General features: G+C 36.3%; 1 protein-coding gene across 1 annotated transcript in view; it reads left to right on the top strand.

Moving 5' to 3' along the window:
• The window catches only part of LOC113646685 (heterogeneous nuclear ribonucleoprotein L-like), an 80,241-nt gene extending 68,266 nt beyond the window's left edge, over positions 1 to 11,975 (top strand). The window contains exons 10-13 of the mRNA XM_027153105.2: positions 4,382 to 4,583; positions 5,647 to 5,704; positions 9,883 to 9,981; positions 10,754 to 11,975. Of these exons, the coding sequence (XP_027008906.1) occupies positions 4,382 to 4,583; positions 5,647 to 5,704; positions 9,883 to 9,981; positions 10,754 to 10,809 (415 nt within the window). The 3' untranslated portion in view covers positions 10,810 to 11,975. The remainder of the gene's footprint in view (positions 1 to 4,381; positions 4,584 to 5,646; positions 5,705 to 9,882; positions 9,982 to 10,753) is intronic.
• Positions 11,976 to 15,253: the final 3,278 nt, after the last annotated feature.

Here is a 15,253-nt window from a genome sequence, read left to right as displayed (position 1 = left end):
GTTTTTAGGGTTACAGCATTTTTTTAATTATTATTATGCAAACAGACAATTACATTATTTACAGAAGAGAAATTAGATGCAAAATACAAATACAAATACAAAGACCAACAAAACATACATAACAGCCAGTATGATTTGTGTGTGTGTGTGTGTGTGTGTGTGTGTGTGTGTGTGTGTGTGTGTGTGTGTGTGTGTGTGTGTGTGTCGTGCAACTGTAAGTGTAACTGGGTGTGGGAGTGAAAATATATGAAAAAAGGAGCATGTAGGGAAGTACAACAGACATAATTAAAGTTAATATATATATAAAGAGAATAAGTAAATAAATAAATAATTTTAATGACAATAGTAATGATGAAGATAATAATAGTATCACACAAAAAAAACTGGAAACTGGGGTATGAGAAATGTGACAATAGCAATAGTAATAGCAATAATAATAATAATAATAATAATAATAATAATAATAATAATAATAATAATAATAATAATAATAATAATAATACAGCATTTTTTTTGCAGAGTTGTGAAACTGTGCCAAAGGAAAATGCTACAGTATCATGCAGCAGAAATGTCATGGGCCAAAAAAACAAAAACAAAAAAATTGTAAAACCTTTAAAAAAAACCTAGTTATTTATGAAAATAATCTACATGGTTTATTTCCTGTTTTTCTATCACTGCATTTCTGGCTAAAGAATGAAGGAGTTTTATGATTAGCTTTATTCAGTCCTATACTTTTCTCCAACAGCATTTTCTTTTATGCATAGTTCATTTGGTTACTCATTTGTTTAAGGTTTTAACCAAACCAAACATCTACGGGCGAAATATTACATCGAAAATAGCAATTGTGCCCTAAAACTAGACAATTTTATAATGATAAAATTTATTTAACTCTGTAGTGTTTTCCATTCTCAGGTGATTTTTGTGATTTATATACACTCTTTTATCCCTATCGCTGTAGGTCTGCTTTATTTTTGTCGATATTTGATCAAAACTGGTGTGCTCTCAGGGTGGGTGGGATGATATACTCTCTCCTCTGAGACTCTAGCCAATCACGGGGGTCTGTGGCTCATGCGTGCAGAATAGAAGAACATGTGAGCCCTAACTAGCGCTAGTTATGTGATAGAGAGAGAGAGAAAGAGTTAGCCAGCAGGTAAACTTGAGGACAAAATGTGGCAAAAGCTATTTAAAGAATCGTGAAATGCGACGTGAAAGCACACTTGGTTAATACCGTAGAAAAGCCTAATCTTTCTAACAGAAATATCCACATGTTTTTATTCTAATCAGAACAAATTACATTATGCTAATTGCTTGACTGCAAATCTTCACTCTGCATTTAAAGGACTCATCCCATTAGCTTCAGACATGTTTGTATTATTCATGAGCTGTTTTAAAATCATAAATAAATTGTCATAGTGTGCCTTTTTTTCTGCCTTTGCTTCTCACAGTTGCTATTGACTGACTCCTCTTACTAATTAATATTCATAAAGCAGACCCCCGCTGCTCGATAATATTCATTAGATTGCTAATAGCCGCCTTAACGAACGGAAGACGCAGCAGGCATGCCACCACACGCAGACGTCTTAATTGAACCCGATGTTTTGTGACCTGCACGGAAATGTGCCGATTCATTGTCAGTGAGATAAATCAGCTACTTGGATGAAGTCGCAGTGACGTGTGTGTTTTTGTCTTCTTATAGAGCTGTGGTTCAGTCAGAGGTTTGAAAAAAGAAAGAAAGAAAAGGAAACAGACGTTATGAAACAAGAGCGAACCGAAACGTCTCATTTCTCCAGGCTCTTGTCAATAGTCGTTCTTTTTCCCCAGTGTGTATATCATAACAAGCAAACAGCACACCATGAGCTGTTTTGTTATAGAATGGTAGGTACGTGGTTAGAGACGCAGCCTGTGTGTGTGTGTGTGTGTGTGTGTGTGTTTGTGTGTGTGTGTGTGTGTGTGTGTTGCTTGTGCTGTATGTTGATTGGCCCCCGTGGACCATAGTGAGCTATTTAAACAAGTCTCATGTGTGAAGTAGATAAAGTCCGTGGTTGTTAATGGTGTGTAAAAATAGAGCTCATGTCACCACATAAATGAAGAAACCACAGCAGATATAGATTTCACATTTTCTCAGAGTTGCTTGAACTCCTCGACCTACCTGATGTTCACATTAGCAAGCAACAAGACGCTCACTAGACTCGTAGTGTAGTTTGTCTCACGGAAAATTATTTTTCTGTCTGCGAGTCTGATCTAAAACGATTCAGGACTTCCGGTGTGAGTCGTGTGTTTTTCCCTCTGTTGATAAGCTTACACAGAATTTTAGTGGTTGAAGAAAATCATCTTCAAATGTTAGACGATTACTGTATGAACAAGCGCTTGGAGCATCTCAGAGAGTAGAAATGGGTTCGAGATCACTGCTTACTTGGAAGACAGAAACATCCGTGGAAAAATAAGCCGTTTTTTGTAACTTTTCTATGAATATATTTTCCCTTGTATTTGTATGGAAAACAGAAGTACTTATGAAACACTACAAATTCTTAAAGTTCTGAGTGTCTACTTTCATATAAGTTTCATATTAACCACCACTGTAGAGTGAGACATGACAAAGACATTTAATACTGAAACAATTCAGGAGCAAACTCCATTTTTTGGCCTCTGAGGAAAAGACTAGCTTTATGGGTAGATTAGCAAAAGAGCTACATTAAATAGAGGCATCTTCAATGTATTCTTCTTCCTTCTATGCTTTGTTTTTCTTCCTAATGTCTCTCTCTCTCTCTCTCTCTCTCTCTCTCTCTCTATATATATATATATATATATATATATATATATATATATATATATATATATATAATATATATATGTGTGTGTGTGTGTGTGTGTGTGTGTTTGTGTGTGTGTGTGTGTGTGTGTGTGTGTTTAATGAAAGGATGAGGATATGGATGACAGGATAATATGATATGATATGATATCAAATATCAAATGAGAGCTAACTGCTGATAGGAAATAAAGTTGTGAGCAGAGGAGTGAAAAAAAATTGGACCACATATGCCATAGGATTGGTCTAAGAAATAATTCGAACCTTTTTTTTTTTTTTTTTGGTATTGTTGCTTCAACATATCAGACCTATCTGGCACAGATGTAGAGTTGTAGTAAAATTCTAAATAGTAAAATACATTATAGGGCTTTTAGTCATTTATTACTATTTGAACAATGAAAGCGACATTACGGAAACTTCCAGCAATATCACTGCTCTTCATCTGGTATCACACACTTAAAGAAATCTCCATCTCATTTTTTTCTCATCGCATTTTTCTCGAGAGCCCTTGGGGGATGAAGAGACGTCTCGTTGAATCGACCCACTTCATCCATCAGAATAATTCGCCGGTGTAGGAGCAAATTGACTTAAGAGATAGTGTAGCATGTGAGCGCTAAACCTGTCATTTCATTATCTTAACCAGCTTGTTTCTTGTAAAAAGCTGCTGTTTTTGATCCTCCGGCTCTTAAAGTGCGGGTATTTGCAGAGCTGAAAAAGGTGCCAAAGATACAACAGCGATTTAAGCCACTGTGCACATTTACATAAGCCTCGCTTGTGTGTCTCTGCACTGCCAAACTGGCTCGGATTTATGCTGAGGATGAGCAGTAACCATTTATAACGAGCTGAAAAATGCACTAGCAGCTGAAGGTCGGGGTGTTTATAATAAGATATACAGTAGTTTTTGCCGTGGGTTGACTTTTCTTATCCTAGCCGGGATCCGTGTCTCCTTTCTGTTGCTTGTGTTGTCGTTTTTCCAAAAAAAACACCGAAGGGCTGATTTCAGTGTTCTAAATCTGTCTCTCCTGACTGATGCTCTCTTCACTTCTGAAGGATGATAATCACTTTTTTCTTTTGTGTTCCTGTGTGTCTTTCCTCCACCGTTTAGTCTGCCTCTGTTTGTTTCTTGTCCTTCTTTGATGGAAATGCCTGTAATTTTGTCTCTTACCGTCTGCTCATCAATTTCTCTCTCTCTCTCTCTCTCTCTCTCTCTCTCTCCCTCCCTCTCTCTCTCTCTCTCTCTCTCTCTCTCTGTGCTCTGTCAAGCTTTCTTCTCTCGCTCATTTCTTGTTCCTGCTCTCTCTCTCTCTCTCTCTCTCTCTCTCTCTCTCTCTCTCTCTCTCTCTCTCTCTCTCTCTCTCTTGTTCTCTATCTCTTGTTCTCATTTTTGCATTCTCATGTACTCTCTCTCTCTCTCTCTCTCTCTCTCTCTCTCTCTCTCTCTCGTTCTCTATCTCCTCTTCTCATTTTTGCATTCTCATGTTCTCTCTCTTTCTCTCTCTCTCTTGCTCGTTCTTGCTCTCTCTTTCTCTCTCGTGCTTTCTCTCTCGCTGCCTCTTCCTTTCTCTCTCTATGCAGTGTGTCCAAACAACACGCAGTTATCCCCAGCCAGGTCTTTGAGCTGGAGGATGGTACGAGCAGCTACAAAGACTTCGCCATGACTCGCAACAATCGCTTCACCAGTGCTGGGCAGGCGTCCAAAAACATCATCCAGCCTCCTTCATGTGTGTTGCACTTCTACAACGTTCCTCCCTCCATCTCTGAGGACGACCTGCAGAGGGTTAGTGCTGTTTGTACAAGACCATAAAACGCAGGCAGAGATGGCATTAAAAAGAGCAGAGTCGAGCAGCGCCGTCGTCGGTGCAGTTGTTAGTCATGAACGTCCACCCACACTCAGTCCCTGTCACCTGCTGCTGTCAGAACTCACCTTCTGTTAAGCTCTGATAACATTTTACTACATAATAATATAATTTCTCTCAGTATATATAGAGTATTTTATGTATGTGTTTTTAAAGTGCATAACATAATGAATAAAACACAAAAGGGTTTGGTTTTTTTTTCTCTCTCTAAAATCACGTATAGAAAGCTGTTGCCCCGGTTAGTTTTGCAATCAGGTCTTCGGCATTGTACGTTTTATGGCTTCAGCAGAGAAGAATTTGTGTTAAAAAGAAACAGGTTTCTTCTTCATATCGTTTCATACCGTCTTCACTTCTAGCTTGTTCATTAGGGATAAATTTATATAATATTAATGTTACGTTCAATGCTGTGGAAAGTCACCACTCTAAATTTCTTCCCTCCAGTTTGAAGTAAATAAAAGACAAAATGCAGCTTGTCATGCCGGCCCGAGATTCGAACCCACAACCTTAGGGTTAGGATTCAAACTCTCTAACGACTTCCAGTAATTACAGTAATTTTTTAAAAAAAAATTTAAAAAAGATTTTTTTTTTTTTTTAATTTCCATCGAACAAATTCTTAGGTTGTTTCTATGGAAACAGTAACATTTTTCAAATGAGATTGAGTCCATTTAATATAAAATTGTGAAAATTCAGTTAAAGCTGAAGTTGTAGAAATAAATGAATCATTTATAAGTGAACTTATTAAAGTACACTGATTTATGTGTATACTAAAAGTGCAATCTGAATTATTAACAGGGTTTTAAAAAAAAAAATTAAAACGTATATTCTAATTTTGCACTTGATAGCATTTGCTCAAGCTAAAAAATCAGGGAATTTACTAAATTTGTAGCAGTCTATCATAAAAAAAATAAATAAAACAAATAAAGATGTTTTGATGCTTTGTTCTCAGTGACACTCCCACATTCACTGTCTTCTTGTTTTTTCCAGTTATGCACAGAACAGGATGTGCCGGGCTTCATCAAGTATAAAGTGTTTGATGCCAAACGTAAGTCCATTTGTTTACATGTTTAGGTCTGTTTTTTTGGGGTTGTGGGGGGGGGGGGGGTTGTGGGGTTTTTTCTTCTTCTTTCTTCAGTGTAAAGCCTAAAGTCTTAAAAAATACAGATTCTTACTCCATTATTCATGGATGACGCATGAGAATTGTAGACCTTTTTAAATCCTATCATCCAGCTTAATGAGAAATACGGTGTAAACATGTAGCTGCTCTGGTTCATCGCTTCTCCTACATTCTTTTGCGTTCTGTGTTTCCCGCGAGACGGTTAGCAGAAAAAAAGGCAACTCAGAAACACTGCCATGCTGCTATATTGCCAGACTCACTTTATATTTGATCAGGAAACAAGATCATATAAATAGTAGTGTTAAATATATAGTGTACACATTGCATAGTCTTGTTATGATCAGCATGTGTAGTATAAACATCAGAAATCTGGAAAATTACCCGTCATTTTTTAATTAATGACAATACAGATATACAGAGGGTTTATTATATGCACCGTGCTGAAGAATATTGTTGTTTATATGAGCCTTCTCATAAAAGGTGATTGAATGTAAGTGGCATTTGGCAGACACCCTTATCCAGAGCGACTTACGTTTTATAAGAGACTTGTTCAGGGGCATAGACGAGGTATATATATAGACCTTGCACAGCCTTCTGGACAATAACTCCTTCTGAGATCCATGTATGATCCTGATCCTACCTGATGGTTGGCAGCTCATCACTTGAAAAACTTCTCTCTGTTGCTGATTTATGGTCCACATGGCAACCTTAAATGCCTCTTTTCCACCAAAAAGAACCGAGTGCTGGTTCAGAGCTAGTGCTGGTGCTGGTTCAAAGTTGGTTCCACTGGCAAACCTTCTAAGAACCGGTTTGCTTTTCCACCGACTAGAGAGCCATCACGGCCGAGTACGATGTCACTGTATACGGGTCACGTTACCCAGCGCAGCAACGTTAGTGCAGCAGCCGCAAACACAGACACAACAACAATGGCGGATGTTGCTTTACTGTTAAAGCTCATGGCTTTGTGAACCTACATTTGCATCCAAACGTGGCAAATCCAACGTGTACGTGCAGCTCCGTGTAATCTGTATAAACGGAGGTTGTAATCGAGAAAGTACATAACATTATTTTATCATTAACACAGAAAAAATTTAGCCTTAGCATGTAGCTACCTACTATTATGTGTGCTGATAATGTATCATATTGCGGTAAAGTAAAAGTGTATTAAACATTAGTAAACTTTAGGTACATTATCAAATGCGCTAACAGTAGCCCCGCCCACAGCCCCTGACACAAGCGTTTCTTAAGTCTAGACCAGCAACGTTTTGGTGCTACTTAAGAAAAAGGGGCATAAGAGACTGTGATTATTGTGGATGATACTACTGAGAAACCACGAAGATGGCTTTTTCTACAGTTTCGCTAATCGGGCTACTTTAGACATCAATTGCTATTGCTTCTGGTTGGAGTCTCGTCCCTTGGCCACTCAGTGCTGCTGAAGATGTCCAACACACAGCTTAGTGATACATAAAATTATTGTGAATGGCACCACTCAGAAACCATGAGGACGGGCCGCAGTTGATGCAAACAGTTTTGCCACAATAGCTTCAGGACTTGATAGTTTTGCACTCAAACAAATCTTTTGCATTGAGCAGTTCAATAACTTCAACTAGACAGACTTCATGTTAAATCTAGGATGAATTTCCTGGTTGCATTCTTTTTGGCCATATACAGTAGTACACAGTTCTAGAAAGGAAGGTTTCTTTTAACTCTAAGACATATGTACATAAGACACATATATAGAAGTTTGTTGAGAGTTCATCCACCCTTTTTTCTGAGCTGAGAGGCTTCAGAAAATATGACTTCGATATGAGATTTCCGGTAAGGGAACATAGTGAGCATCTCTTTATTTGATGAGATTAAAAGATAGGAAACAGTGAGATGAAAACCTTATATAACTAGAATGAATCCCTGTTTATGCAGTTGTACTTTTTCACCGTATACTACTCAGTTATAGAAGAGACATGATTAATAATCATACTCTCCAATGTCACCCAGGTGAGGATGAGGTTCCTTTTAGTGTCTGGTTTCTCTCCAGGTTTCTTCCTCATATCGTATCAGGGAGTTTTTCCTCACTACCATCACCACGTCAAGTCAAGAAGGTTTTATTGTCATTTAAACCGAATACAGCTGGTGCAGTACACAGTAAAATGAAACTAAGTTCCTCCAGGTTTATGGTGCTGCATAAAACACAGAACTAAAAGAGACATCACAGAACTAAACAGACTACTCATAAGGTACTATATAAGTATATGTGTGTAAACAGACAAGACAGGACAGTACAACAGATTACAATAGACACCGCAGTGCAGCACAGTGAGGATGAGGTTTTCTTTTTGTCCGGACATTGAATTTTTAAACTTTGTCATTTTATTCAGATTTTTTATATTTCTATAAACCTGCTGGTTATTTAACTGCTAATAAACTAGCTTTCTTTCACAACTATTAGAAAATAATTGGATTTTATTGTCCAACTTTCACTTTACAACTCAAACTCAATTTAGATTGAGAAATGTCTTCACACAGTGAACTCACACTTCAAGAGTTGGAAAATGAGGTCATCCTTAAAAATATTTTGGTTTGCAGTAACAGTTAAAAAAAAAAAAGGGTCGGTAGGTAGGTCTATATTTTTTTTTCAAGCTTTAATGTAAAAAAAAAAAGTACAATTTTGGTGATGGTGATTACATAGGTATGACCTAGCATATAGTATATCTAATCAAATTAGCATATCGTGACGTCACTGACTGGGTCTTAAACCCGTGCCTTCAGGCGCATCATTGCAAACCTTATTTTGATGCTGGGCACAGTTTTTCTAGAACTTCGTGCTAAGGTTAAAGCGGTGTCGAGCTGTTTTAATGACATTTTTAGATGTATTATGGTGCCCGAACCTGTTAATATTATTTTATTGCTTTTGTATTAGTTGTTTGAAGAGTAAAAGAAATAAAAGGTTGGTCTTAACGCAAATTTACAACCGGCAAGTCAGTCGGACTTAAAGCAAAAAAAATAAAAAATTGAGTCGGTCCTAAATTGACAGGGTCGGTCGGGTTACGGCAAACAAGAATATTATTTAAGGATGGCCTCTGTGATGAGAATTTTTTACAAAATCACAATTTCAATTAGTGAATGCAAATTGTACAATTTAGTAGATATAATAGTAATAATAATGGCAATTTACCAAAACTGTGAGAAAGATCGGGCCTGCAATATCCGCTGGCTTTAGCATAGTAATGTTTCCTGTGCTTTCATCTATTTGAAATATGTTGTCTTCATTTTCTACAAAAAAAAAAACAAGAGTAGGAAAGAATTACACTGGCAACCAACAAGAAAGTTCATCTGGATCAGACAGACAGACAGACAGACAGACAGACAGACAGACAGACAGACAGATAGATAGATAGATAGATAGATAGATAGATAGATAGATAGATAGATAGATAGATAGATAGACTTTATTGAAATTGATAGATAGATAGATAGATAGATAGATAGATAGATAGATAGATAGATAGATAGATAGATTGATTGATTGATTGATTGATTGATTGATAGGTGGATGAACTTTCTTGCAGATAGATAGATAGATAGATAGATAGATAGATAGATAGATAGATAGATAGATAGATAGATAGATAGATAGATAGATAGATAGCAACAAAATTTGCAAAGGAACAAATACAGATGTATATTGTGCAAATTCTATTTGAATTGTATGTACAAGAGTAACCAATACATATACAGAGCATGTACAGATAATATACATAAAGGGGTATGAACTAGGGTAAGCAATAGATTTACAGTTATATACAATTAAAGTTGGCAGAAAAGGATATAACAGAGTGTACAGGGTGAAGCAGAATCGCAATGTGATTACAGACAGTAAAGTGAGACATTAGGGTTCTAGTGGTGTAGTGTAGAGTAAAGTTTATGGATGTGGGTAAAAATAACTGGCTCTGTACCTGCTGGTTCTGGTGGTTTGTGATTAATGTAAATTATACATTTCTATAAATCAACTTTGTGACAATGTCCTTTCTTAAAAGTGCTGTGCAAATAAAGCTGAATTGAATTAAAGATGATAGGTGATGTGGTCTGTATATGGTGTGTGTTTACAGCGAGCTCCAAAACCATCTCCGGCCTCCTGGAATTTGACAGCAAAACCCACGCAGTGGAAGTACTGACAGTACTGAATCATTACCAGATCAGAATACCCAGTGAGTCCACAGCTACCTCCTTATCTTCCTCTTGTCTCTTAGCTCTGAACAAAATCGGTATCACTTTCTTCTGAGCTCACATGAGTTGGGGAAAAGTCGTGAATGATTACGTTAGCATTTTTTGTCCTGCCCTGAAGTTTTAGCAAACAAACTCTTATCCAACAGATTTATTTCTATATATCGACCTAATACTTTTGATGAGAATACATATTAAGTACTTTTTACAATTTACAATCGATATCATATGGATTCCTATATATATTCTGAGGTAAAATTTTCCACAATCCATGATAAAATGTAACCACAATTTGCTATTGTAACTAACAAATCACATTTTAACCAGTCAATAACACAATTCTCTAGTAAATTCAGGTAGCTCTTTTAGAACCTGCTAAAACAGCTAAGCGTCCCTAAGTTACAGTATTGTAGCTTATATTTAATGCTAACCTTAGCTTATCTACGTTAGCCATGCTAAAGACAAAATCTAAGCTTATCTTTATAGTAGTGTTTGTTAGTGTTTTACTTGGTCACCATTATTCGTCATGTTTAGCAGAACCGAAGTTTGCGCTCATGTTTCTGCTTTGCTATTAATCGAGCAAATTTTTTTCTTTTTCATTTTTTATTTGTAATCCAGGCCAAATGTATTTTTTCTTTTAAATTCATGTAAAACACGTTTTTTTTTTGGTTTAGCAACTTTTCTCTTATCACATCCTGTTATCCAGTGCTGTCATTTAATCCGAAAGTCTGACTAGATTTCTCTTCCTCTCCACAGACGGCTCCAATCCCTACACCCTGAAGCTGTGCTTCTCCACCTCCTCCCACCTCTGAACCGGAGCAGCAGACGCACACTTCACACCATTGCGCTGTTTACACTGGATGGAGATGACGGGAAGAGAAAGCTACAAGAGCGTGAGAAAAGAAAAGCAAAGTGAGCGGGATGACACACACAGTCAACTCCCTTAGCATGAGAACTTCAAGCGCAAAACACTCAAGAATCGTTTCCTCTTTTTTTTTCTCTCTTTTTTTAAAGACTCTAAAATTTTCTCATCACAATCTGGTATAACCAGAAACTGACGACTTTATGATAATGATGTCATCTCACTGAAACTGAATTTTCCATGGGCAAAAAAAAAGAAACGGAACATGGACGACTTTTTAATTTGTGTGTTTTTGTCTTTATCGCTTCTTTGAAATGGTTAAAACAAACTGTGTGCTGCAGAGAACACACAAGGTACAAAGACATTAACGTACGAGTTACTGTTATGCTGACGAAAACGATGTGGAGAATAGACGTAAAAGAGTGTAATGAGAGGTGTGTGTGTGTGTGTGTGTATGTGTGTGTGTGTGTGTATGTGTGTGTTGACATAAAGAGAGACATTGAAGTATCTGGCAAACAAGGAAACTGTTTATAGACTGTAATTTAGGTTCTTCTGTAATATTGTCGTGTATAGATGCCAAGGCATGGAGAATTTTGAGAATTACTAGCACACAAGGTGGCCTTATAAGCCTTTAGGTTGAGGTTTGAGCAAAAATGTTTAGTTGCGGTACTAGTTTTGCTAGTCGGGATCATGTACTGAAGGCTTTATTAGATTTAGGCATCTGAGAGTCTCTGCTTTAACGGGTGATTAGAATAATATTCCTGAAATGATGGCAGGGGTTTGTATGGCATGCTGCTGCTCCACAGCTAGACCTGAGAATCTGAAATCGTACGTAATCGTTACGTAACCTTTTATCCGGCTCAAAAATACCCATCGACATACAGTAAGGCACATGTTCCAAATGAATTCTTTTAAATATGGCAAGTACAAATTTATAAAATGTTTCCAATTTAAAGATTTGAATCTAGCTCTGGATCACAGTCTGTCACACAATACGAAGATCACGTGTGCAGTATTCTCAGTATATTCTCACTCGTCCATGTGTATAATTGGCACTTCACACCATCTGCGGTTCACTGTGAGCATGTCCAGCCATTAAACACATTTGCCAGTTGACTTGTGTGTCATGTATTACACTTTATATTCCACGGTGATGTTGAGCTCTCAGCTCTGATTGGTCAGATGTGGGCTCGTTCTGGAAAAAAATTAAAATAAATAAATAAAACAGCGGCTTTGAAAGTAGTTCCAGCTGCGAGTTAAATCAGGGGTTCGTATTAATGCACTTTTTGTGGTGTCTTATTATCAATGTAGTAACATTTACTAATTTTCCTCCACTACTGTCCATTTTAAACAAACCATCAATTTGGAAATGGAAACGTTTGATAAGATAAAATAAGGCCATATGGAAATGCCTGAATTTTTGTGAAAAAAATAAAATAAAATACTGTATGTATGTCAGAATTGACTTTATGCCAATTTAATAGCCCATAATCATTTAATATTTTCAATATTAAGACATATCTTATTATATCAAAATAGTATGTGATTATTGTACCTCAAAATATGGGGTTTCTTTTTTAGCTTTTTCGAAAAAGTAATTTGACATAACAATATTGCGCACAATAATATATCTTGAATTTAAGTTTAATAGTTAGATATTAAGTTGAAATAATGACAAAGCATCTTAAAATACCAATTTATGAAGTCAACATAAAGAGAAGTTAAGCTACATATGTTAAATATTTAGAAATAAATGACATTAAGTCAATTACTATGCAATATTATATTACTATATTATACAATATAAATATCTACAGTATATCTTAAATACAGATATTAACCTTCCACCCTAGGTCTATTTTTCTGCCTGTTTTTGAAAATGACTTGTTCTATTTTAAAGGTGGGGTGTACGATGTTTGAAAGCCAATGTTGACATTTGAAATCACCAAAACGAATACGCCCCTAACCCAAACGGGTCCCACCCCTGTACTGATAGCTCCGCCCACACATACATAAGTAACCCAGGCGACTAATGGAAAGAAATGTGTCTTTATCATAGCTGAAGAGAAGAACAATACGATTGCAGATAAACAAACAAGCAAAAATGACACACAAGCATAATCATGCAAAGGGCAAAGGCATATATTAGTTCTGTGTAACAAAGCAAAACCAACGTTACTCACCTATCGAGAAGGAAAAAAGCGACCTCGGCGTCCCATCGCAGGCCTTCTCGCTCCTTCAGTTCTCTCCAGCGCTGGAAAGCTGATCCTATATTAACACGGGTCCTGCTTCTTGCCTTATCGTAAGTCTTTCTTGCTTTTCGTTTTTATCTGCCAGGTCAATGTTTCAATCGCTCTCGGCTAATGTTACACATGCGCACTGAACTCTCTCTCCACCACATATTGACAAGACACGCCCCTTTCTGCTCATTGGCTACACGTTTGTTTTGTTTGTCGTGCCTGACTCAGTTTTCTGAAGCATTTCTCAAACAACGTACACCCAACATTTAAATGAGTATATCTCAAAAACTACAAGGTGCATCTGAATAAATTTTGGTACCAAAATAAACACGTGCAGAAGTGTTTATATATATATATATATATATATATATATATATATATATATATATATATATATATATATATATATATATATATATAACACCAGATCGGAGAAAGAGAAGGTGAAACACAGTCAACTTTAGACAGTATCTCTTTGAAATCATGCAGTGAAAGCTTAAAACTCTGATTAAAAATGTGATTTATAATCCTGAAACACCAAAGGTAAGAGCAAATTTAGTGTCATGGCTTCTCGTTTGTTCTGTGTTTTTTTTTTTTTTTTCGTCACACAGTGATGATCTTTATACCTTTGGATTCTGTAGAATTTCAGTTTTCTGAATAATGGATGATTACAGGATTCAAAGTTCGTACATATGAAATGTTTACATTCAAGTTTTTTATTTATGGATCTGATTTACAAATTAACCCCTGTACCAGGGGGTTCCCAGTTGGAAGGTTAAGAATGAAATAATGTCAAAAGTCTTTCAGATCTTGGTTCTGGGATTCTATAAAATAATTTTTAGTAAGATTTAATAAACTTTTGAAGAAACAAGGATAAATATTCTATCCAGATTATTTTCAAATTAGTTTTTAAAATTCCATGCATTAGAATTTATAGAATTACATTTTTTAAAAAGAAGTCTTGGTTAATGCAATCTTGCCTGTATGTAAAAATAACATGAATGTGAATTTTATTTTAATGACTTTACTGGACTAAAATGATTCTCTGGCTATAATTCTGTCTTGTGTGACTTGCATGTATTAGGTACAGTACACACTCTGCTCACATCATCATTTTGACGAGAGAAAGAGAGAGACAGATAGGTAGTGAGTGAGAGAGAGAGCACAGTGTGGAGCGATCACAGCGGTCAGCTCAGGAAATTAAGCTCTCTGCAGGTCCATCTGCTTCTGTGAAGCCCAGCAGCAGGAGACTGCCTTCAGTGTTTTGTCTTTTCCTTCACACAACCTCTGAGATTTTCTGCCACTATCTCAATCTCGAAACCTTTTTTCTCGTTTCTTTACCAACAGTTATCTGCTTTTTCTAAAAAAAAAAAATAAAAATTTGAGGTTTGTATAAAAGTTTACATATACTAAGGCTAAAGACATTGAAACTGTGTATTTCAATAAGAGTTCATTAAAAAAAAAAAAAGAAACAACAAAACAAAAAAAAACAGATTTATTTAAGGGTTTTATTTATTGAATTTTCAGCAAATTTTGTCATTTTATTACCAAGGAGGATTAACATGGTGACCTTGTGATGTGAAAATAAGAAGAGTCATGATTTAAGGTGTGCTGTATCCCAGAGATGGGGGACTCGAGTCATATGACTTGACTCGAGTCAGACTTAAGTCGCAAATTTGAAACTTGAGACTTGCTTGACAATTATTAAAAAAAGTCTCGACTTGACTTTGACTTGACATTCATGACTTGAGACTTACTTGTGACTTGCACATGTGTGACTTACTCCCACCTCTGCTGTATCCAGACATCATTGTTGACACTGCAAGAAGCCAGGGTTTAGGAATGAACAGTGTGAGGAGCCGAGATTAATTGTTAACTCTAGATATATAATTTATAGATCAGTGTGAAATGTCAAACAACATAACTCAAAATCCAGTGTTTATTTACTATCAAACATTTACTATTTCAGAAGTGTACCAATTTGGTGCCACTGCCTTTTTTTTTTATAATTAAACTTAAGTAAAACCTTTTCTTGTAGCCTTCTAGAACCATCTCACAATACTTTGTGTAAGCACCTTATTTGTTTGTTATATGACTGCATTTGTCTTGCTTAAAACAACCAAGCAGGATTTTTTTCTCACTGATGAGAAAGCC

The sequence above is a fragment of the Tachysurus fulvidraco genome, chromosome 2, assembly GCF_022655615.1.
Source record: "Tachysurus fulvidraco isolate hzauxx_2018 chromosome 2, HZAU_PFXX_2.0, whole genome shotgun sequence".
In the NCBI taxonomy this organism is placed as follows: domain Eukaryota; kingdom Metazoa; phylum Chordata; class Actinopteri; order Siluriformes; family Bagridae; genus Tachysurus; species Tachysurus fulvidraco.
The sequence above is the reverse complement of the archived record's forward strand: the minus strand, read 5'-3'. Positions and strand labels throughout refer to the sequence as shown.